The sequence below is a fragment of the Salmo salar genome, chromosome 02, assembly GCF_965601325.2.
Source record: "Salmo salar chromosome 02, fSalSal1, whole genome shotgun sequence".
Classification (NCBI taxonomy): domain Eukaryota; kingdom Metazoa; phylum Chordata; class Actinopteri; order Salmoniformes; family Salmonidae; genus Salmo; species Salmo salar.
Window position 1 is genome coordinate 81,677,265 of NC_138292.1, and position 23,716 is coordinate 81,700,980.

Sequence of the window (23,716 nt, forward strand, 5' to 3'; positions counted from 1 at the left end):
TAACCCACTGTTCCTAGGCCGTCATTGTAAATAAGAATGTGTTTAACTGACTTGGCTGGTTAAATATAAGGGATGCCATTCGGGACAAACTAAGTTGTATACTGGAGAGGTTGAACAGCGGTGGAATGTCCCTTTAAATGAAACTGGTAGTACTACTTCTGGTGCACTGATTCCCTCTGACAAGTTTCCAGGGTTAGGGTGCACAAGCATTTTGCTACACCTGCAATAACATCTGCTAAATATGTGTATGTGACAAACAAAATTTGATTTGACTGTGATTCCCTCTGCTGCATTACCTGGGTTGTTCTGGTTTCTCCAAAAAATGAAGACTTAGCAAACAAATTAATAAAATACTTTTCTTTTTTTTTGTGATGAAACTTTGTGTTTGTTCCAAAGATTTGTCCTACAGATGAAATGAGAGAATGTATTTTTCTTTTAGGTCTACAGATGAAATCACGCCATTAGATTCTAACATGCACATGCCAACAATCTGATGGCTTTGTTTTGGAGCAATGCCGTCATCTTGCTGTGGGATTCTAACACACACATGCCATTAGAATAATGTCCTTACTGTTTTCTTTGTACATTGAAAATGTCAGACTACAACCTGTTTATAGAGCTGCTGTTTGAGTCCTCAGTCATGGACTTACTGGTACACCCCCACCAGGTCTGTCATGGTGATACAATCACACTGTTAATCAGACCCATGAATCACATGGGCAGTGGGTACAGTCAAGCACTGTAGGTCTTTATTATACACACACCACTAGCCAGGACAAACCTGAGAAAACACTAGTCTCTCTCTCACACACACACTGTAACAGCATCAGTGACGGGGACAGGTGGGCTGTTCGTATCCACACATGAAGTCAGGCCAGACAGAGTATTTAGGGATGAAGGGAGCTCTCCTCAGACACCTGGCCGCCTCCCGGTCACACCTGCACAGAATCTTGTCACACCTGTCCTTGAGAGACTCTAGAACCACCGGACAGAACAGACAGGGTGGAATTTAGAACTCTTAGAATGCAATAGGACTAAATAGAATACAATAGAACTGTACTTTTTCACATTATCGGTGGAAAATTGCCCCTTGGCTTCAGACCTGGAAATACAGCTTGTATCCACAGTTGTTACCACAACCACAAAGTCAATATTGGCTATATCATAAATGTGCTTTTAGCTTTTCATTTAAGGTTAGGCATAATGATGAACCACTATCCCAGAGAGTGCTTAGGAGTACAGAAATACAGTGCTGCATTATGGGATGTGTAGTTCATACCGCAGTTTGACATCTTGTTCTCACAGGTCCACTGGTACTTGTCTGTCTTGGTCTGACAACCCAGATCCTCAGCCTTCCCATAGCAACAGTCATGCTTGTGACAGCACCTTGTGGACAGAAAACAACAAAATCATGTTGTTGATGGGAGTTAACTCTGGTACAATGTATAAAGCACTTTGAGAAATTATGTAAATCCAGTCTGCTATACAATCCATTATGTGAGGACAATGGCTTTGGGTTGTGTTCTCTTCAGCCTCGGACTATGTAGTAGCTCATCAACAAAGCAGAATTCAGTCCATATTTTTCCTCTTGTCTATGTAGTAGCTCATCAACAAAGCAGAATTCAGCATATTTTTCCAAGCTCAAAATGGAGGGTCTGAGAAACTAGCTGTTGGCCATGGGATAGGAGACAGCAGGGCCGGATCTAGCCTTTTGGGGGTCCTAACCCGAGATTTGGTAAACTATTAGGCAAACTATTAGAATTTTAGCAACCAGAAAATGGCTGAGCGATTTCTACATATTGCACCTTTAATGATATCTGTGAGTGTGACTAACAAAATGAATTGGGGCCCACTGGAGGTTAGGCCCCCTGGGCACGTGCCCTGAATGCCCAGCCGGTATTTGGCCATGATTCCTACAAGTTTAGATTACTGGTTAGACTAATTTACCAATCTGAAATTTGTTAGCTGACATCGGCTATTGAGTGTCTGTCAGTGACTGACAAAACAATAGAAAAACTTCTGCTGTACCACAAAATCTCAAACTGTACACCTATTCTAACTCTCAACAGGAAGTTGAGACACTGACTGAGTTCCTAAAATAAAATACAAATATATGTATTTTTTGGGTGGGGCCAAAAGCCACCACTTATGTTGCTTATGCCTGGAACCGGCCCTGGCAGACAGACACCACATTACAGGATGAAATGACTGTTTGTGGATGTTCATGTAACCGGCCCTGGCAGACAGACACCACATTACAGGATGAAATGACTGTTTGTGGATGTTCATGGAACCGGCCCTGGCAGACAGACACCACATTACAGCATGAAATTACTGTTTGTAGATATTCATGGTCTGTGGATGGATTTAGAAATCAGAGTTGGTGCCAACCGGGTTTGTGCCAAGCCACAGCTGTATTTACACCAGGGCTAAGTGCTGAGACCTAGGAGACTTTGGACCAGGGCCAACCAGTCCTTGTCCAGTAGTAGCTGTGTGTGTGTGTGATGGTACTCACCAGTCAGCCTTGTCTCGGGGCCATCCCTGGCCTCCCAGCCCGCAGTAACATCCATACATGATGTAAGCCACCGCCGACCTCCCAGTGCTGCATTTAACGACGCCCGCCAAGTCCAACAAGCCGCGCTTGTCCCGCCGCCGCCACCGCTCTGGTAACGGTGAGGTGACGGTCGGTGTTGTCGCTAACTCAGTCCCTTCATAAGATCTGGTTATCCCGTCGATAACATGCTCTAAATTTAGATTGTAATAGGTATTGTTAAATAAACGGTTGATGTATTAACTATAACCGCTGTGAGTGTGTGTATACTTGCAGAGAGACAAAACACACACAGGCTACAGTGTACAACAAACTAAATTGTTTTTGGAGAAATGTTCTCATATTGCTGTAGGATTCTAACACGCACACGTCAACTTTCCTCTGCTCTGTAGGCTGTCCTATATAGACCAGACAACAGTCTGCTGTACAATGCAGGAACACCACTGTGGGATTCAGCTGTATGACAAATACATATATAAAACTGTTTTGTGTCTAAAAGGATGAAAATCCCTTTTATTGACAGCCTATAGCCTTCACCCCTTTGGGCATATGTGCACCTACTCCAATTTACGCACAGCTTTTTTGCTTTTCTGAAAATAACCACGCAATACAATTTGACATCAATGCTGCTGTTTAGATACAATTGTGTAAAACTACTTTTGTGAAAGAGAACAGAACACTTACCCGATAACAGCAGCAAAGCGAAGTATAAAGCAGACATCTCCATGCAAACCACGCGCCTAGTAATGGTCTACTGTTCTAGAACGCGTCAGTTTAGGACCGCGTTTCCCAAACTAGGGGTCGCGACTCCATGTGCGGTCGCCTGATATGAAAATGGGGTTGCGGGAGCAGTGGCGACCATCATTCAGTTTTGATCCCATTTTTTGTCCTTTTTTTAATGAATGACAAATCACGTTATATGTATGGTAGCTTTGATTGGACTGATCATGTCAACATCTTACTTTCAAAATATTAGTTAGCAGTCATCATGACAGTCGACAATCTACTGGCAAATCCTTTTTAATCCTTGTCATATGAAGAGAAATAATGAAGAGAAATTATCGGCCATTGAACATAAAGATTACACAACAAGCTGGAAATAGCAAATTCAACAATGAATCGTTTGGAAGGAATCAGTGGCTAACTGCAAGCATTGCAAAGCAACCACGAACGAATGGAGTGGCAGTGTGTTTTGTTTTTCGAGTTCCCACCATAAATACAGAGAACGCCAGACTTTGATGACAAAATTTGCCCACAAAGGACCGCTGCGCCACCTTCACAAGGTGAGGCGTTGGGACAGCTTTATGTAGACCTTAACAGTTTGAGGGCACCGTTTGTCACCGTTATAGTGCAATTAAGGTATTGTTTAGTGTTGTGTAGTGGCTCTGCTGGCATGCATCCCACATTTATTTTGTTTGCCCCACTAAGATTTACATCATGAAATCGCCACTGTGCGGGAGAATTGACAAAATCCGGAAGAAAAAAGCTATATACAGTATGTACAATAAATAGCATACAATATTGAAGAAAGAGGAGGAAGGGAAGCGCTACTGAGGTACACAAAAGTAAATGTTGGTAGACAGAAGGTGCTCTTTGGTAAAAGGGGTGAATTGGTCATCAAAAAGAAAGGAGGACCAAGGCACTCTTCATATAATTGATTAAAATGCCTTTATTAGTATGGCATGTTCAATAGAAACAATGTTTTTAAAAATCCGACGCGTTTCGGCTGCATGGCCTTCGTACAAAGAAATAATACAATGTTCTCTTTTTAACATCTTTTCCAATTAGCCCTAATTTGAAGAGGGAGTGGTTAAAATTGATTGGACACACCTAGTAAGCAATACTATACACACTTTAAAGTGAAATACTGTAGCTATGTTATCATAAAAATTTAACTCCAAGCTAGAAGTATCAGAACACTTAGAAGGGTAGTTCTAACCTTAAATATGTCTGGGAGAAGTGTCAAGAATAAGAAAGCAATACATTCCATAGTACACTAGAACACAGCAAAACATGAACAACAAGAGTCTAAACATAGCTGAGGGCAATTGACAAAATGTCCACTAGATGACAGCAAATGGACCCATCACAACCCTACAGGAAGGGTGAGAAATCCATATCTTCATTTAAACCCGGGTATTTAGTGGCCTGTAGTTTGTAAATCCCAAAACTTTCCCTTTGGTTTAACTGTTTAAGACGGTCCCCTTTTCTAATAGAGGCCGGGATATGATCAATACCCATAGCTTGTAGGGAGGCAGGGTTGCCATGGTGTAAGGACGTGTAGTGCCTTGCCATGGGGTAGTCTTCATTGCCTACCCGTATGGCGTATTTGTGTTCCGCTAGGCGATCTTGAAGGCGTCTCTTTGTCCGTCCAACACTCCAATCTATAGATGACATGAGTGGTTTTGCAGTTAATGAAATGCTTGACGTAATACTCCATTTTGGAAGCTGTATCAACAAAATACTTTTTCTGTGCAATATTTCTGCAATGGTTGCACTGGTTACATTTAAAAGAGCCCTTGGGTTTGTGGCCAAGCCAAGTTTTTTGAGAGTCACCCGGAAGATAGCTGTGGACTAATTTGTGCTTTAGGGTAGGACATCTCTTAAAGCTTATGACTGGTGGCTCAGGAAAGACTTGGCGTAGTAGCGTATCACTTTGGATGATTCCCCAATTATTTCTAATGATTCTTTTAATGTTCTCTGCTTCAGTGCTGTATTTTGTAACAAAATACTCTCTCTGATGCTTCACGACGCACTCCCCTTCGCAACAAGTTCTCTCTGTCAAGTAATCCAGCCCTTATACCTGCATCTTTCAGGACCTGGACGCTGTAGCCCCGATTCAAGAAGCGATTCTCCAATTCAGCAGATTTGACACTATAGTCTGTTTCCTGATCGCAAATTCTGCGGACTCTTTGGAATTGGCCATATGGAATATTCTCTTTGAGCCTTTGGGGGTGAAAGCTGTCTGCCCTCAGAATGGTATTCCCATCTGTAGGCTTCCTAAAGATTGATGTGTGCAAACAACCTTTATCATTTTTACTGATGTCGAGGTCCAAAAAATGAATGTTATCCTTGCTGTAATCCATAGTTAGTTTGATGTTAGGGTTAATGCTGTTAAGGTATTGGTGGAAGGAAATAAGTTCATCTTCTGAGCCGGACCAAAAAAGGCAAACATCATCAATATAGCGTCCCCACCATATAATCCGGTCAAAGAAATGGTTATTAGAAGGATCCAAAATGAAGTCATTTTCCCATTTACCCAAGTACAAACCAGCGTAGGAAGGGCTGTAGCAAGCTCCCATGGCACATCCTTTGACCTGTTTAAAAATACGGTCCTGAAAGATAAAGATGTTATGATTAAGTCCATTCAGTCAGTGAGACAATGAATTCTGTAGGAGGCATCTCAGTCTCAAGTCGGGTACTCAAGAAATGGTCCATAGCTGCCAAACCTTGTTCATGTTCAATGGTGGTGTATAGAGACTCCACATCCATGGTGACTAAAAAGGAAGCTGTACCTATATTGTTGAATTCCTTAATTTTGTTCAACACATCTGTGGTATCTTGAAGATAGGCTGGGAGTGACGTCAGAAAACGCTTAATAAAGTAATCAATGTACTTAGATGGGTTCTGTCAGACTTTCATTACCACTAATGACTGGCCTGCCTGGGGGATATTCAAGATTTTTGTGGACTTTTGGAAGAAGGTGAAAAGAAGCCATACGCGGACTGCCATTGAAAAGAAATTCGAACTCATTGTCTGAAATGTAGCCATTCTCCTTAGCTTCTGTGAGGATCCCTTTCAATTCAATTTTTAGGTCCTCTGTAGGGTTGAAGGTAAGAGATTGGTAGAATTCATCATTGTCTAATTGACGGTAGGCTTCTGTCACATATTTGTCTTTACTCCACACTACTGTAGCGCCACCTTTGTCTGCTTTTTTAACCACAACCCGTTCATTTTTGGACAATGATTCAACTGCATCCCTCTCTGTCTTAGAAAGGTTACGTCGTGTTTGGTTGGAGTCAATTTTACCCTTAAACAGATTCTCCACATCAAAATTCACCTTCTTGGCAAATGTATTTAGTGTGGCATTCTGGACGATGGGACAAAAGGTGGACTTGGGCTTAAAAGGTGTTTTTGAGGGCACAGAAACTGCCTGACCTGAGACACTGGCGTCTGTAGTTGGAGAGATGTTTTGCTTGTACCAATGTAGATTCCTGTAGAAACTAAATAGGTCAATCTTTGTATTAAATTCATTAGTTGAGTATGTGGGGGCAAAGGACAGTCCTTTAGACAATACCCTTACGCAATTATCAGAAAGGGGTTCTCCAGAAATGTTGATCACAGCCTTGTTCTGGTCCTGCTCTGTGTGGTTGGATAGTCTTGATTTCTTCCTCCCCCTGATATCATAGCTACAGTATTTCACTTTAAAGTGTGTATAGTATTGCTTACTAGGTGTGTCCAATCAATTTTAACCACTCCCTCTTCACACTAGGGCTAATTGGAAAAGCTGTTAAAAAGAGAACATTGTATTATTTATTTGTAGTCCCTGACGAAGGCCATGCAGCCGAAACGCGTCGGATTAAAAAAAAACATTGTTTCTATTGAACATGCCATACTAATAAAGGCATTTTAATCAATTATATGAAGAGTGCCTTGGTACTCCTTTCTTTTTAATTATAATATTGTATTTGTATTTCAAAATCATTGTAATGTGATCAACCTTAAAAATCCAAATGAACATTTTTCAAATCTAAAAGATCAAATTAAATCAAAGAGCGCCCTTAGATCACGCGAAAAGGCCAAAGGCCGCACTTGACCGTTGCACTTTAATCGTTCCCACAGTGAATGGCTAGGCCCACTACGCTGTGAAACCACAACACTATTGATATTTTATATTGACTTTGATATTACCGGTCGCAACTGATATGGCGAAAACAATTTGTGGCGAGGCAGAGTCACAGAAACTCACACCAATACCTTTGTTAGATAACATTACTAAACGAAGTATTTATGTTCTGACTGAACGAATCAAAAACTCCCCAGTTTATGCTGTCCAAATGGCCGTTAGCTGTGAGGACCTAGATGCCCATGCTTTTGTTCGCTATACATGTCAGGGGATGCTATTTTCGATGACATATTGTTATGTTTCACGATTCCCGAGCATGAATTGAAGAAAAACAGTTTCCATATGGGATCGAATCGTGGGCATTTGCACAGATGGTGCTACATCTATGGTGGGACAGCGGGCAGGCCTCTGCACTCTAGTTATCAGGGTGTCTCCCTCTGCCGTATGGACGCATTGTATGATACATTGAGAGCAACAGGCTTGAAAAAGGGCTGAGCACAGAACTCGGCGATGTACTGCAGCAGGTAACTTCGATTGTAAACTATGTACATCAAACCATAACCAATACCCTGCCCTCTCCCTCTGAGCATTAATGACGCGTTCAAAACAACTGTGAACTCGGAAATCTCTGACTTCAGTGCATTCAAGACAACTGAGAACTCGGAAAGAAACGAACTCCGACGGGAAAATCGTTTAACGGTCATCCAACTCGGAATTCCAACATCTTTCTAGGGCTCCGAGCTCCGACTTTTTCGACCTGAAGATCACTGACGTCATGATTTGACCTCGTATTTTTCCGAGTTCCCAGTTGTCTTGAAAGCACCATAAAACGTATGATAGGCTACCCTTTGCCAGCTCATATGTGTGAAGCTGGATTCAGTGCTATCCTCTGCATTAAAACACAATATCGATCCAGGTTGATCCTGACTTTGAGAAGCTTCGAGGCGACATGCATCAAGCACACCCATCTCATTAGTGGTGGTATACATTTATGTCAGACTAATTTGCAATTGACTGTCATAGCCCCACATTAAAGTGTGTGGTGGTGAGTTAAGAAGACAATCAGAAATATTGTTAGAATGTTTTTCAATTGACTGCCATAGCCCCAAATAAAAAACGAAACATTGGCTGTTAATTACATGTGTTTTTTAACATGGTTGTGCTCGCGAGAATTTTCAGATATCAAAATGGGGTCGTGGGCCAAAAAGGTTTGGGAACTCCTGCCATAGGCGATTAAAAAGAAATTGGTTGCCCCGGAAACTGATCTTAGGCCAGTCCCCCGACCCGTTTAAGGTTAGAATGAATGTACTTCGATTTTAGGACAGGGGTTAAGGGCAGCATCCACCCAGGAGGCGATACCTGTGATTGAATACACCTTTCTTGGTCATGGACACTTTGGCCGTGTTGGACTTGGGGTGACAGGTAGCCTAGTGGTTAGACCGTTGGGCCAGTTATCGAAAGATTGTTGAATCGAATCCCCGAGCTGACTAGGCAGTTATCCCGCTGCCTACTTAAATAAACGTTTTTTTTTTTAAATGACTGCATCAAAACCGTGATGGGGTCAATTGTGACCAACTAACTGATCTACAAATAATATTGAGTATTTATTATGCAAGATTATTTGTATTAGTCAGTCTCGCCTTTAAAGTCGGCTGCAATGCCGAACACCCAGCAAGCATTGCCGTGGAGAACGAACCCGACCTAGCGGTCTTTGACAGTAATACCACAGATATGACAGCTGCGGTTTTGCAGTTTGAGAGACAATCTGACAATAACGAAGCAATTCATAACACGAAACCTTACAAAACAACAACCCCTTACTTTTACGATGCAATACGTATCTATTCAGAACTATAAGCAATGGAGTAAATTCATACTTTAAGACACTTTTGTTCTGATTGCCTATTTGACAAATTTCACAAATTCGAACGATTCTACTTTTCAGATTTGACCGATTACTTCCCGACGCTCCCTTGACGTGAAGTAGCGTCATTGCGGAAGTAGCTAAGTCTACGTGGGGAAGGAAGGTTGGCTTGTTCGTGTTTGAACTAAACTCTGCCTAAAACACGATAAATGTGCAACGTACGGAACCTACAATAACCCTACCGCGCATCGCCAAGTCTTCATACAACCTCCCCGCCCACTAGCTGAATGGCCTTGTACCGCCAGGGCGTGTAGATCCGATGGGAGGGCTAGCCGGGTAGTTCCCTGTAATGCTTCGGTGGCTGCGGCAGTCTCTTAGGCAGGTGTCTAGTCTGATGGCCCGGAGACCAGTGCTTGTCTGCGGGGCGATACTGCTGAGCGTCCTGCTACTACTGGCCGTTACATTTACCTGCAGGTAGGTATCATCATTCTGATGGTTGGTAATCTACCGGCAGGTATACGTGGTTTTCAGTGACAAACCCCCAGGCATTTCACAGGTTTGTTGTGGCCCTGAACAAGCTCACCTGATTCACAACGGCTTGATGATTCGTTGACAAGTTGAATCAGGTGTGATAACTCTAGAATAGATCAAATACATGGAACAACTGGGGGTCCCCGAGGAGAGGTAAAACCCCCTGATCTAGTTATCTGTCTAGCCAACTGCTGGTTAACGTTACAACTTCAGCCTGTGTTCCAATAGCTAACGTTATGGTTAGCCATCAGATCTGACCCGATTGATTACAACTGCACTAGGGTCGAACAGCATTCCTGTGTAGATTAACACACCACGGAGTCGGTGCGAGATATGGCTCGGAAAACGTACCTCAATCCAGGCATTAGAAATGTGTTGTACTCCTAATTGTCCTACTGCTTGTCATCAGAGACTGACTGTCTGCCAGTCGCCTGTCTCATGTCCTGCTGCTTGTCATCAGAGACTGACTGTCTGCCGTGTCGTCCTGTACTTCTAGCAGTTGTCAGAGATTCTGTCTTCAGGCTGTCAGACATACTTATGGTCCTAGGAGATTTAAATATTGTTTCTCCCGTGGCAGCCCCGAGTCCATAGCACTTATGGTCCTAGGAGATTTAAATATTTAAATTGTCATTTAGACTGAGCAGTTATGGATGGACTGACATGTTAGAATGAGGAAAGCCTAGAGAAGACTCAATGTATGTTGTTACACACAACTTATTTCAAGATGAGACAAGTGATAAGCAACTTGTATAGAAGTCCTTCCTGTCTCTTCCTAGCGTCTTTCTCTCCCTCTCTCGGACACCCACCCCCTTCCATCCCTCTTCTCCCTCCTAGCCGGGCTAAGAATGTGGTTGCGTCAGCGCGTCCCCCGGTGAGGTTCTTCTCTGCCGAGGCCCCTGTAGTGGACCTGTACCTGGGTCAGCTGGAGCAGGTAGAGAGGCTGAGGGGCGCGGCAGAGGTGTCTGTCATCTTCTTCTACGCTCCCTGGTGTGCTCACTCCATCGCCGCTCGCCACGAGGTTCAGGAGGTTGCACGGAGGCTAGTCAAACAGGTACACACACACACACACACACACACGCAGGAACACACGCACACACACGCAGGAACGCGCACATGCAGGAACACATACACACGCAAGAACACACACACGCAGGAACGTGCACACATACACGCAGGAACACACGCTCACACTCCATCGCCACTCGCCAAGAGGTCACCCGGAGGCTGGCCAGACAGGCAGGGAACTGCACATTGTGGACTGGCTTATAGTGCTGAGGGATGGTTCAGAACAGTACATTTCAGAACAGGGTTGTATTCATTAGTCACAGACCTTTGCAAAACGTTTGGCCTGTTGCAAAACCTTTTGCAATGGAAACCGTTTACTGCTCAGGAAGCAAACAGGGTGGGACCTACTTGAATTTGTTGTATAGAAACTTGTTTTCATTGCAAAATGTTTTTCATTTGGAGGACGCGGTTTCTGTTGCAAAATGTTTTGCAACAGACCAAATGCAAAATGTTTTGCAACAGACCAAATGTATTTGCAACGGTTTTCGACTAATGAATACACCCCTGGTCTATTGCACAGCTACAATATGGTGTTATATAGTCTGGGTGCCAGTCTGTTTCTACTGTAGACAGCACAACTCGATACACCTCAGAGTTACTGTATTAAATTGTGAAGCTGTTTATAAATGTGACTCCTTGTCTGTGCAGGTGGTGTGCTGTGGTCTCATTCTGTCTCTGCTGTCTGCACTGTTTGTACAGGTGCAGTTTGTGGCAGTGAACTGTTGGTGGAGCCAGGGGAAATGCAGGAAACAGAAGAGCTTCTACCAATACCCTGTCATCCACCTGTTCTACAAGAGGTAAAGGGGAGAGTCTAGATGCTCTATATCTATACCCTGTCATCCACCTGTTCTACAAGAGGTAAAGGGGAGAGTCTAGATGCTCTATATCTATACCCTGTCATCCACCTGTTCTACAAGAGGTAAAGGGGAGAGTCTAGATGCTCTATATCTATACCCTGTTCTACAAGAGGTAAAGGGGAGAGTCTAGTTGTTTTATATCTATACCCTGTCATCTATCTGTTCCACTGGAGGTAAAGGAGATAGTTTATTCATTTTGTGTCTCGAGGGAGAGTGTATTCATTTTGTGTCTTGTTTGGGTGTTACTGTCATTGTGATAATATTATGTTGTGTCCTTGATGAGGTATTATTCCCTCTGTCCATGTAATCTTCATTCTGATCTAAAGGCTGACTCTAAATGGGTTCTCCTACTCTGACATGCCTGGTACATAGGACCTGTTGTATCTGTCTCTCCCCTGTCTGGTTCTAAATGGGTTCTCCTACTCTGACATGCCTTGTACATAGGACCTGTTGTATCTGTCTCTCCCCTGTCTGGTTCTAAATGGGTTCTCCTACTCTGACATGCCTTGTACATAGGACCTGTTGTATCTGTCTCTCCCCTGTCTGGTTCTAAATGGGTTCTCCTACTCTGACATGCCTGGTACATAGGACCTGTTGTATCTGTCTCTCCCCTGTCTGGTTCTAAATGGGTTCTCCTACTCTGACATGCCTGGTACATAGGACCTGTTGTATCTGTCTCTCCCCTGTCTGGTTCTAAATGGGTTCTCCTACTCTGACATGCCTGGTACATAGGACCTGTTGTATCTGTCTCTCCCCTGTCTGGTTCTAAATGGGTTCTCCTACTCTGACATGCCTGGTACATAGGACCTGTTGTATCTGTCTCTCCCCTGTCTGGTTCTAAATGGGTTCTCCTACTCTGACATGCCTGGTACATAGGACCTGTTGTATCTGTCTCTCCCCTGTCTGGTTCTAAATGGGTTCTCCTACTCTGACATGCCTGGTACATAGGACCTGTTGTATCTGTCTCTCCCCTGTTTGTCTCTGGAGGTTTGGCCCTATAGAATACAAAGGTCCGTTCATGGCTTCCTATGTAGAGAGGTTCATCCTGAGAGTCATCACCCCACTGACATACCTACCATCACGAGCCACACTACAAGACTTCCTGTCTTTTCATGAGGTATGGGGGAGGGGGGAGATGGGGGGGGGGGGGGGGGTGAGGGAGGAGGGGTTGATGCTAAAGGGAATAAGAATGAAGGTAGAGCTGAGAAACAGATCAGAGGAAATGAGTGTTATGCTTTGGGTCTTATGTTCTGTTGTTAGAGAGAAAGACAGAGTTCTATGTAACAATGAGCGACACTATCTCAAATGGAACCCGGTTCCCTTTATCGTGTGCTACAGGGCCATGGTTAACAGTAGGACACTATATAGGGAAACGGGTGCCATTTGGGAGTGGCCCGCTAGGTGTGGTGTACCTGTGGGTCAGGTGCAGTGTACGGTATGGTGGAGGGTGTTATGGTGTTGAGGAGCTGCTTAGCCAGTTTCCTGTTGAATCCTTTCTGTCGTGCCTCTGTCTCTCACAACAGAGAGCCTGGTTTGTTTTGCTAGCAGGGTTTAGCCTGTAGATATGACCTAGATAAAAGTGAGTCTTTCTGACATGGCTGACTGCTTCTACTGTTCTGTGACCTGTGATGTCACAGTACCTTTCCCATAATGCCCAGGTTGAACAGATATCCTGTTTGGAGGATTCACAGAATCAGGAGGGAATAAACAGGAAATCCAAAATCCTCTAACCAAGGTTTCTGGAAAACCTTTGAATTTTGAGGAAGTTACTGGATTTTTGCAACCCAAGTCACGTGTTTCATGTCTGTTGTCTGTTCTCCTCTCCTGCCTCCCAGCCAGGGGTAGTGGGTTATTTCCAGTTCAGCTCTTCTCCTCAGCCTCCCGGCTACATCACATACCTCTCCTCAGCTCTGCAGGCCTTGAAGAGAGGTAAGCTAACCGCTACATGCTAACTGGCTAACTCCCTAAAGCCCTGAAGAGAGGTAAGCTAAACATTAACATCCATGTTGTCCCAATACTTTACAGTTATTACATTTCTGGATTTCCTCTCCTTGATGGGAGATGGATAAATGTAAATGCTCTAATCCAGTGTCTCTTTGATAACTGCAACTTGCTGGGCTTTGCTGCTGGAGTAGAATGTCATAGCCATTGAAATAGAATGAATAGACAAGACTTGGAAGCTCTGCCCATAGCAAGGCCTGTTCTACTCATTCTAGTTCTGTGACTATAGAATTGATAAGTGGCAAACCTGCGTTAATAAAGGATGAATGAAAGTGCTTTGCTCTTCCCCGCTGCAGACTTCCGTGGTGCGGTGCGTTTCGGGGTGGTGACCAGTAGACAGGTGGCAGAGTCCATCTCTGTCAGAGATGACCAGACTGTCTACCTGCACCGACACTTCAACTCCTCATTGGTCAGTCAACACCCACACACACCCCTGTCTACCGACACTTCAACTCCTCATTGGTCAGTCAACACCCACACACACACCCCTGTCTACCGACACTTCAACTCCTCATTGGTCAGTCAACACCCACACACACACCCCTGTCTACCGACACTTCAACTCCTCATTGGTCAGTGAACACCCACACACACACCCCTGTCTACCGACACTTCAACTCCTCATTGGTCAGTCAACACCCACACTCACACCCCTGTCTACCGACACTTCAACTCCTCATTGGTCAGTCAACACCCACACACACCCCTGTCTACCGACACTTCAACTCCTCATTGGTCAGTCAACACCCACACACACACCCCTGTCTACCGACACTTCAATTACTCACTGCTCAGTGGTGATGGGGCCCAGAGTTTCTCGCAGCATTGCATTAGTGGAAACCAAGACTGTTCTCAGGGCAGACCTGGTTGTAGATAGATATGTTCGAGTCGCGTCGGGGGACATTTGAGCTAACCCTAAACCTTTTCCTAACCTTAACCTAATTCTACTAACCTGCCACGTTAATTATCCTAATCTGCTGGGAAAAGTCACTTCTGCTAGTGACCACCAGCAGGCCGGCCCTGAGAGTAGTCTTGGTTTCCTCTAATGCGATACAGTGACTTTCTCCTGGTCGGGTCAAATGTTCAGGGATAAACTGTCATTTGTTCCTATGGAGGTTTAGCTCTTCCTTTCTGTCTCCCTGTCCCCCGTCTCCTCCCGTCCCCTCTCTCCCCCGCCTCCTCCCTCCCCCCTCAGATTTTCCCTAGTTGGGAGCGTAACTTCACCTCTGAAGGCATCTGTTCCTGGGTCTTTGAGCACCGCGAGACCGTCCTCCAATGGCTGGCGCCGACTGGCGCTAAGTCCCGCCTCCTGGAGCAGGAACTGACCAAAGGCCCTGCCCTCCTGCTCTTCTTGCCCCACAATCCCCTGGGGCCCGGCCCCGACCTGCTGCTGACGCAGGTGAGTCACCACGACAACGACGACCCTTACACAACAACCACTACTACAACTACAATAAAAAAATAATACATTTTATTACAACATTTAATATTTTGATGTGATGAAGAAAAAAACATGACTCAGGAACATCATTGTGAATTGTTCTATCTAGATGAATGTAGTTAGATGGCTGTAGATCTCTGAAGAAGAGAATTTCTAAATCTCTCCGTGTTTATAGCCACATTAATTGAACTCTTCGCCCCACCCCCCTTCTAGATTGCAGACGTCGCGGTTCGCTACCATTCCTGTAGCGACTCCCCTCACCACCACCACCCCTCTGACCACTACTACTACAGTGGACCCTCCCAGCCCCTGTCCCCCCCTCTCTGCTGCCTCTCAGTGGTTCTGCCCAGGCCACACCCCCTCCCAGGCTCCACCTCCAGGGTGTGTGAGCTTTGTCTCAACCAGTCCAATCCGGGTCGCTCTCCCCACTGCACCTTCCCCTCCCAGACATCAGGTGGTGCTGCCGTGCTCCAGTCCTACCTCAGACGATGCTGCCTACCTGTTGCTGTGATGGCGACGGCAACGACGGTTGCCTGTAGTAACATCCTGAGTAGCTACAGCCCGTCGTCAGGTCGCTATAGTGCCTGTTGTAGAACTCTGGGACAGCTAGGGGTTTCCCTGCCCCCACAGCAGGGGCTAGGGCTAGACAGCGAGGGGTTAGGGACACCCCCTCCCTCACCATCCTCCTCCCAGGACTCCTCCCCGTCCTCTCAGGACCAGGAAGCAGGCGTGTTTAAAGGGCTGAGGTGTCGGACAAATAAGACGCTCAGGTTCTACATCCTGGACTCCGCCCTCCACTGGCCGCTGGCGGTGCGTCTCGGGGCGCTAGGCAACAACGAGATGGGTGGCGGTGGCCTGGGGGAGTTAGGAAGGTTGCTAGGCAACGGGACCGGTGATGGTGCACGGTCGTTTGCGACCATCGTGAACCTGAAGGATGAGGTGCACTACGTTCTGGACCACAGAGGAACCGCTACTGTTACAGAGTCTCTGGGTAAGACTGGGGAGTTACTGGGTCAACTAGCTACTGTTACAGAGTCTCTGGGTAAGACTGGGGAGTTACTGGGTCAACTAGCTACTGTTACAGAGTCTCTGGGTAAGACTGGGGAGTTACTGGGTCAACTAGCTACTGTTACAGAGTCTCTGGGTAAGACTGGGGAGTTACTGGGTCAACTAGCTACTGTTACAGAGTCACTATCTAGTTGGAAACAGACCTGGGTTTAAATGCCATTTGAAATCATTTAACATTCTGCAGCTGTGCTTGATTGAGCTTGCCTGGATTAATGGACCAATAGAAAAGTCCTGAAACAGCAAACCCCACCCATCTGGCACTCCAGGCAGGCTAAAGCAAAGTATTTGAAAGATTTCTAATAGTATTTGAACCCAGGTCTGGTCTAGGGGAAAGTAGCCAGCTTTACATATGTGTGTCTTCTTGCCCCTCCAGAGTTGTTCATCAGGAACTTTAGCACCCCCCACAGCCCACTGCAGAGACGCCTAGTGGGGAGGAGAGAGGAGGAGGAGGAGAGGCCCCAGAAGAGACCCCTCATCTCAGAGCTGACCACCTCCTCTTTCCTTAGTACTGTCATGGATCCTCACAGGGTGGGTGAGAGAGAGGAGGCAGCCAGGGAGAGGGAGAGGGAGGAGAGAGGGAGGTGAGAGGAGGAGCAGGAGAGAGAGGAGGAGCAGGAGAGAGAGGAGGAGAAAGGAGAGAGAAAAATGAGGAGAAAGGAGAGAGAAAAATGAGGAGCAGGAGGGGATAGGGGAGAGGGAGAGGAGCGAGGAGGAGCAGGAGAGAGAGGAGGAGAAAGGAGAGAGAAAAATGAGGAGCAGGGGGGGAGAGGGAGGAGCAGGGAGGGAGGAGGAGAGGGAGAGGGTGGGTGGGCCCCACCTCACACTGGTGTAACATCATAATAACTGTGGTTTGATTTGACAGACCTTTAAAGACATGTCTTAGTTCTAGCTGTTCAGTTTAGACTGGTTTCTAGAATGGACAGGGGTTATGTTCTAGCTGTTCAGTTTAGACTGGTTTCTAGAATGGACAGGGGTTATGTTCTAGCTGTTCAGTTTAGACTGGTTTCTAGAATGGACAGGGGTTATGTTCTAGCTGTTCAGTTCAGACTGGTTTCTAGAATGGACAGGGGTTATGTTCTAGCTGTTCAGTTTAGACTGGTTTCTAGAATGGACAGGGGTTATGTTCTAGCTGTTCAGTTTAGACTGGTTTCTAGAATGGACAGGGGTTATGTTCTAGCTGTTCAGTTCAGACTGGTTTCTAGAATGGACAGGGGTTATGTTCTAGCTGTTCAGTTTAGACTGGTTTCTAGAATGGACAGGGGTTATGTTCTAGCTGTTCAGTTCAGACTGGTTTCTAGAATGGACAGGGGTTATGTTCTAGCTGTTCAGTTTAGACTGGTTTCTAGAATGGACAGGGGTTATGTTCTAGCTGTTCAGTTCAGACTGGTTTCTAGAATGGACAGGGGTTATGTTCTAGCTGTTCAGTTCAGACTGGTTTCTAGAATGGACAGGGGTTATGTTCTAGCTGTTCAGTTCAGACTGGTTTCTAGAATGGACAGGGGTTATGTTCTAGCTGTTCAGTTCAGACTGGTTTCTAGAATGGACAGGGGTTATGTTCTAGCTGTTCAGTTCAGACTGGTTTCTAGAATGGACAGGGGTTATGGCTATAAAACGGCTGTGGTAAAGGCTTTTCTTCATGAATGTGATAAATGACGACTATTTGACATGTTGTGTTCTCCAGGATGTGGTGTTGTTCTACTACAGTCAGTGGTGTGGCTACTGCTCTGTTCTAAACCACGTTATCATCCAGCTGGCTAGAATGTTCCATGGAAACAGCACCGTCACCATCGCCAGGTAGGGTTGACTGACTGGCAGCTTGGGTGACTGGCTGGTTGACTGACTGGCAGCTTGGGTGACTGGCAGCTTGGGTGACTGGCAGCTTGGGTGACTGGCAGCTTGGGTGACTGGTTGGTTGACTGGCTGGCTGGTTGACTGGCTGGCTGGTTGACTGGCTGGCTGGCAGGCTGGCTGGCTGGCAGGCTGGCTGGTTGACTGGCTGGCTGGTTGACTGGCTGGCTGGTTGGCTGGTTGACTGGCTGGCTGGTTGGCTGGCTGGTTGACTGGCTGGCTGGTTGACTGGCTGGCTGGTTGGCTGGCTGGTTGACTGGCTGGCTGGTTGACTGGCTGGCTGGTTGACTGGTTGGCTGGCTGGTTGACTGGCTGGTTGGCTGGCTGGTTGACTGGCTGGTTGACTGGCTGGCTGGTTGGCTGGCTGGTTGGCTGGCTGGTTGACTGGCTGGCTGGCAGGCTGGGTGAGTTTTCTATTTTGTGAAACAACTCGTGTTGGGTTGTTGATTTAACTTCTGTTTTATTTCGTTTTTTTTTTTACATTCCATTGATATTCAACTGTTTACAGTTAAACTTCCTGTAGTAACAGGATGTGACGTCATGTGTGTAGGGTGAACGTGGCGCGTAACGACCTGCCGTGGGAGTTCATGGTGGATCACTTCCCCTCTGTCCTCCTGTTCCCCAGACACAGGTAAGACAGAACACATACCTGTATGTACATGACCTGCTCAGACTGTTGTTGAATACACTGTTCTCTTTGTACTGAACCAGACCTGTTGGCTATGATTCACTAATATGGAAAGATATTCCACAGCCTCTCATGCCTCATTTAGTTAGACTAACTAGTCTTATGTTACTTCCTGATTCTCTTCGTCTCTTAGGAAACACCTGTCCGTCAAGTTCCCGGAGGACACGCCCATCACTCTCCCCACCCTATTACGCTTCATCCTGAAGCACTCCGACTCCGCCCACCAGCCAATGAAAGCAGACGGATCCGACCCTAACCCTCACGTTCTCCTCAAGGCGGAGTTCCGCGCTCTCCAAGGAGAAGTCCAGACATTACATCGTGCACGCCAGCGCCTCTCCAACCAACTGGCCCAGCTATGGCGAGACAACCGGCGGTTATCCTTCAACGCCGTGGCCCTGGAGACCCACAATGCACTGCTGCAGGCCCAGAATGGCGAGCTGCAGCGTGAGAGGCTGAGCCTAGTGGAGCAGCACAAGGAGAAGAGTCGTCAGTTAGGGGAGGCGGTCAGGAGACTACAGGAACTAGCAGACGCTTCAGAGAACCTTCTCACTGAGAATACACTGCTGAGGGTTTTACTGGGAGCCCTGAGAGCCAGGGAGACGGAGAGGGGGGAGGAGGAGGAGAGCGAAGAGGAGACAGGGGACGAGAGGAGTTATATGGCCTCTTGACGGGGGAGGAGAATACACTGCTGAGGGTCTTACTGGGAGCCCTGAGAGACGGGGGGAGGAGGAGGAGGAGGGGAGGAGGAGAGCGAAGAGGAGACGGGACGAGAGGAGTTATATGGCCTCTTGACGGGGGAGGAGAATACACTGCTGAGGGTCTTACTGGGAGCCCTGAGAGCCAGGGAGACGGGGGGAGGAGGAGGAGGAGGGGAGGAGGAGAGCGAAGAGGAGACAGGGGACGAGAGGAGTTATATGGCCTCTTGACGGGGGAGGAGAATACACTGCTGAGGGTCTTACTGGGAGCCCTGAGAGCCAGGGAGACCGAGAGGGGGAGGAGAGCGACGAGGAGGAGACAGTAGAGGAGTTATATGGCCTCTTGACGGAGAAGGGGGGTATGTCATGCCAAGTAATGCTGGTAGAGAGGAAACAGAGCTGATGAATCACAGCCTCTTGACACCCTCCAAGAAGAAAGAGGTACTACGGGGCCCTGACAGGTGGCGGGAGTAGAGGAGGAGGGAGACCAATCACAGCCTCATAATGCTCTCCTAGTGGAAGGAGGGAACAGCAGCTTTAGAACCATGTACCATAGGATGTCCTTGGGGACCAGACAGAGAGAGGGGGGGGGAGGGAGACGGGAAGGGAAAGAAAGGAGATGATACTACAGAGAGTGCAGAGGAACAAAATAGCTGTAAAATGTGTTGTTGATGACGTCTCTAAGCTCCGGACTTAGAATGTGTGGAACACTCTAGAATGTCCAATCATAATGCGAACTCTAGAATCCATAAGGGCTAGTGGTCTGGGAGAAGGTTCTACCCAGTGAGGTCAGAGAGAAGCGACCAGGCCCCGTCGCAGAGGGACACAAATACATGTCAAATGGGCAGTCGCTGACATGGAACTAAAAGAAATGGAATAAGCCCAATGGGCCGATGAACACTAGAAATATGTCCCAAATGGCACCCTATTCCCTATGTAGTGCTAGTCTAGCTAATAGGGTTCCATTTGGGGCATAACCCCAGGTGAGTTTAGTAGTGAGTAGCTGTCTTCTGAAGCCTTCTCCTTGGTTTTTGGTCGTTTTTTATTTTCCAGGGAGCACCAAGTGATTCTCCATAGAGAATGTGTCTTTTTTTTGTTTCTTTTGTTAAATTCATCTATTTTTACAAGAATCGCTAGAAATACGTCTTTCTATGTAACGTTAATTCAGGTATAAAGAAGATGCAGCTGTTTTACATGTGAAATATTGCACAGATTTGTACTAATTAAAATGTTTTAATTTAATCAACCGCGTTGTGAACTATTCGTTTTCTTACGACTCTCACAGTTAGAATGGAGATGCATTGGCCTTCACCCGACGGCCAATAGGATTGCTGGTTGCATCTCGACAGCCAATAGGATTGCTGGTTGCATCTCATCTGACATTGGTTGAGCACCTTCTTACTTCGCTCCAACCTTCTTCAGTATGTAAATGATTTTACTGCATATTGTCTGCTTAAAGAATCCCTTGTATCTGAGTAGAACCTTGTCAATATGGACAGTAGAGGGCGCCACATGTCTAAAATCAGTTTGCCAGTGACACTACATACATGCATACGTACATACGTACAATCATTGGCGCATAAAATATGCTGAGGAAGGATACTGTTTCATTAGATGATTGGGCACATGACTTCCTGAGAGGTGGCCAGATTCTAATGACCTGGCGCGTGTGTGTGTGTGTGTGTGTGTTGGGTGGGCCTGAGCGTTATCAGCGTAACCTAGTCCTGCACCCTGAGAACACGTGCTCCTCATTTCAGCTCATCTCAGAGAAGACGGCCTGGTTTCAGTTCTTCACTCCGTTAGCTATTCTCTCTCGTCATCTGTAACACTGAGATAAACATCCAACGGTTCACTGCTCCCCTTTTCAGCCCGTTGTTCAATCAAAGTGGAAAAACGACAAAATAAGGAATAGGCTGCTGTTTGTCCCCTTCAACTCCATCCATACTGAAGCAGTAACTATTCCAATGATGCATGGACACTACGGGCTGATCCACACATACCTGGCTGATTGTGAGGTGTGGTGATTCTCAGCTGGTGGGTGGTGGATGGGACAGACATACCTGGCTGATTGTGAGGTATGGTGATTCTCAGCTGGTGGGTGGTGGATGGGACAGACATACCTGGCTGATTGTGAGGTGGAATGATTCTAAGCTGGTGGGTGGTGGTAGGGACAGACATACCTGGCTGATTGTGAGGTGGAATGATTCTAAGCTGGTGGGTGGTGGTAGGGACAGACATACCTGGCTGATTGTGAGGTGGGATGATTCTCAGCTGGTGGATGGGACAGACAGGCTGCGTCTGAAATGGCATCCTAAGGGACCTGGTCTATAGTAGTGGACTATAGAGGGAATAGGGTGCATTAAGGCTGTGGTCTATAGTAGTGGACTATAGAGGGAATAGGGTGCCATAAGGCTCTGGTCTATAGTAGTGGACTATAGAGGGAATAGGGTGCCATAAGGCTCTGGTCTAAAGTAGTGGACTATAGAGGGAATATGGTGCCATAAGGCTCTGGTCTAAAGTAGTGGACTATAGAGGGAATATGGTGCCATAAGGCTCTGGTCTAAAGTAGTGGACTATAGAGGGAATAGGGTGTTATTTTAGATCAAATCTAATGTTATTTGTCACATGCTTCTTAAACAACAGGTGTAGATTAACAGTGAAATGCTTACAGGCCCTTCCCAACAATGCAGAGAGAACCAACATAGAGAAATAATGGAAGAAGAATATCACTAATAATATATACACACTGAGTAACGATAACTTGGCTCTATACACACTGAGTAACGATAACTTGGCTCTATACACACTGAGTAACGATAACTTGGCTCTATACACACTGAGTAACGATAACTTGGCTCTATACACACTGAGTAACGATAACTTGGCTCTATACACACTGAGTAACGATAACTTGGCTCTATACACACTGAGTAACGATAACTTGGCTATATACACACTGAGTAACGATAACTTGGCTATATACACACTGAGTAACGATAACTTGGCTATATACACACTGAGTAACGATAACTTGGCTATATACACACTGAGTAACGATAACTTGGCTCTATACACACTGAGTAACGATAACTTGGCTCTGTACACACTGAGTAACGATAACTTGGCTATGTACACAATGAGTAACGATAACTTGGCTCTGTACACACTGAGTAACGATAACTTGGCTCTATACACACTGAGTAACGATAACTTGGCTCTATACACACTGAGTAACGATAACTTGGCTATATACACAATGAGTAACTATAACTTGGCTATATACACACCGAGTAACGATAACTTGGCTCTATACACACCGGGTAACGATAACTTGGCTATATACACACTGAGTAACGATAACTTGGCTATATAGACGGGGTACCAGTACTGAGTCAATGTGCAGGGGTACGAGGTAATAACTTGGCTATATAGACGGGGTAACAGTACTGAGTCAATGTGCAGGGGTACGAGGTAATAACTTGGCTATATAGACAGGGTAACAGTACTGAGTCAATGTGTAGGGGTACGAGGTAATAACTTGGCTATATAGACGGGGTACCAGTACTGAGTCAATGTGCAGGGGTACGAGGTAATAACTTGGCTATATAGACAGGGTACCAGTACTGAGTCAATGTGCAGGGGTACGAGGTAATAACTTGGCTATATAGACGGGGTAACAGTACTGAGTCAATGTGTAGGGGTACGAGGTAATAACTTGGCTATATAGACGGGGTAACAGTACTGAGTCAATGTGCAGGGGTACGAGGTAATAACTTGGCTATATAGACGGGGTAACAGTACTGAGTCAATGTGCAGGGGTACGAGGTAATAACTTGGCTATATAGACAGGGTAACAGTACTGAGTCAATGTGTAGGGGTACGAGGTAATAACTTGGCTATATAGACAGGGTACCAGTACTGAGTCAATGTGCAGGGGTACGAGGTAATAACTTGGCTATATAGACGGAGTACCAGTACTGAGTCAATGTGTAGGGGTACGAGGTAATAACTTGGCTATATAGACAGGGTACCAGTACTGAGTCAATGTGCAGGGGTATGAGGTAATAACTTGGCTATATAGACAGGGTACTGAGTGGTTGTGCAGGGATACGAGGTAATAACTTGGCTATATAGACGGGGTACCAGTACTGAGTCAATGTGCAGGGGTACGAGGTAATAACTTGGCTATATAGACAGGGTACCAGTACCGAGTCAATGTGCAGGGGTACGAGGTAATAACTTGGCTATATACACAGGGTAC

At 46.0% G+C, this 23,716-nt stretch overlaps 2 protein-coding genes across 4 annotated transcripts; one reads left to right on the top strand and one right to left on the bottom strand.

The window, feature by feature from the left end:
- Nucleotides 1–727: 727 nt before the first annotated feature.
- LOC106593742 (phospholipase A2) lies at nucleotides 728–3,339 on the bottom strand. Its single transcript, XM_014185120.3, has 4 exons — nucleotides 3,236–3,339; nucleotides 2,516–2,744; nucleotides 1,280–1,386; nucleotides 728–975 (listed from the first exon to the last, which is right to left on the bottom strand). The coding sequence occupies exons 1-4, from the start codon at nucleotides 3,276–3,278 to the stop codon at nucleotides 827–829; spliced, it is 528 nt and encodes a 175-aa protein (XP_014040595.1). The 5' UTR covers nucleotides 3,279–3,339; the 3' UTR covers nucleotides 728–826.
- A 6,043-nt stretch (nucleotides 3,340–9,382) lies between these two features.
- On the top strand, nucleotides 9,383–20,701 carry txndc11 (thioredoxin domain containing 11). Of its 3 annotated transcripts, none has more exons than XM_082968702.1 (12): nucleotides 9,383–9,735; nucleotides 10,569–10,843; nucleotides 11,557–11,776; nucleotides 12,702–12,831; nucleotides 13,550–13,643; nucleotides 14,012–14,124; nucleotides 14,911–15,114; nucleotides 15,370–16,147; nucleotides 16,598–16,752; nucleotides 17,906–18,018; nucleotides 18,623–18,703; nucleotides 18,894–20,701. In XM_082968702.1, the coding sequence occupies exons 3-12, from the start codon at nucleotides 11,673–11,675 to the stop codon at nucleotides 19,426–19,428; spliced, it is 2,307 nt and encodes a 768-aa protein (XP_082824828.1). In that variant the 5' UTR covers nucleotides 9,383–9,735; nucleotides 10,569–10,843; nucleotides 11,557–11,672; the 3' UTR covers nucleotides 19,429–20,701. The 3 variants fall into 3 exon arrangements, with proteins under 3 accessions (XP_082824828.1, XP_045569255.2, XP_082824830.1); XM_045713299.2 differs by having other exon boundaries at nucleotides 10,627–10,843; nucleotides 11,557–11,654; XM_082968704.1 differs by lacking the exons at nucleotides 9,383–9,735; nucleotides 10,569–10,843 and having other exon boundaries at nucleotides 11,559–11,826.
- The last annotated feature ends 3,015 nt before the right edge of the window (nucleotides 20,702–23,716 follow it).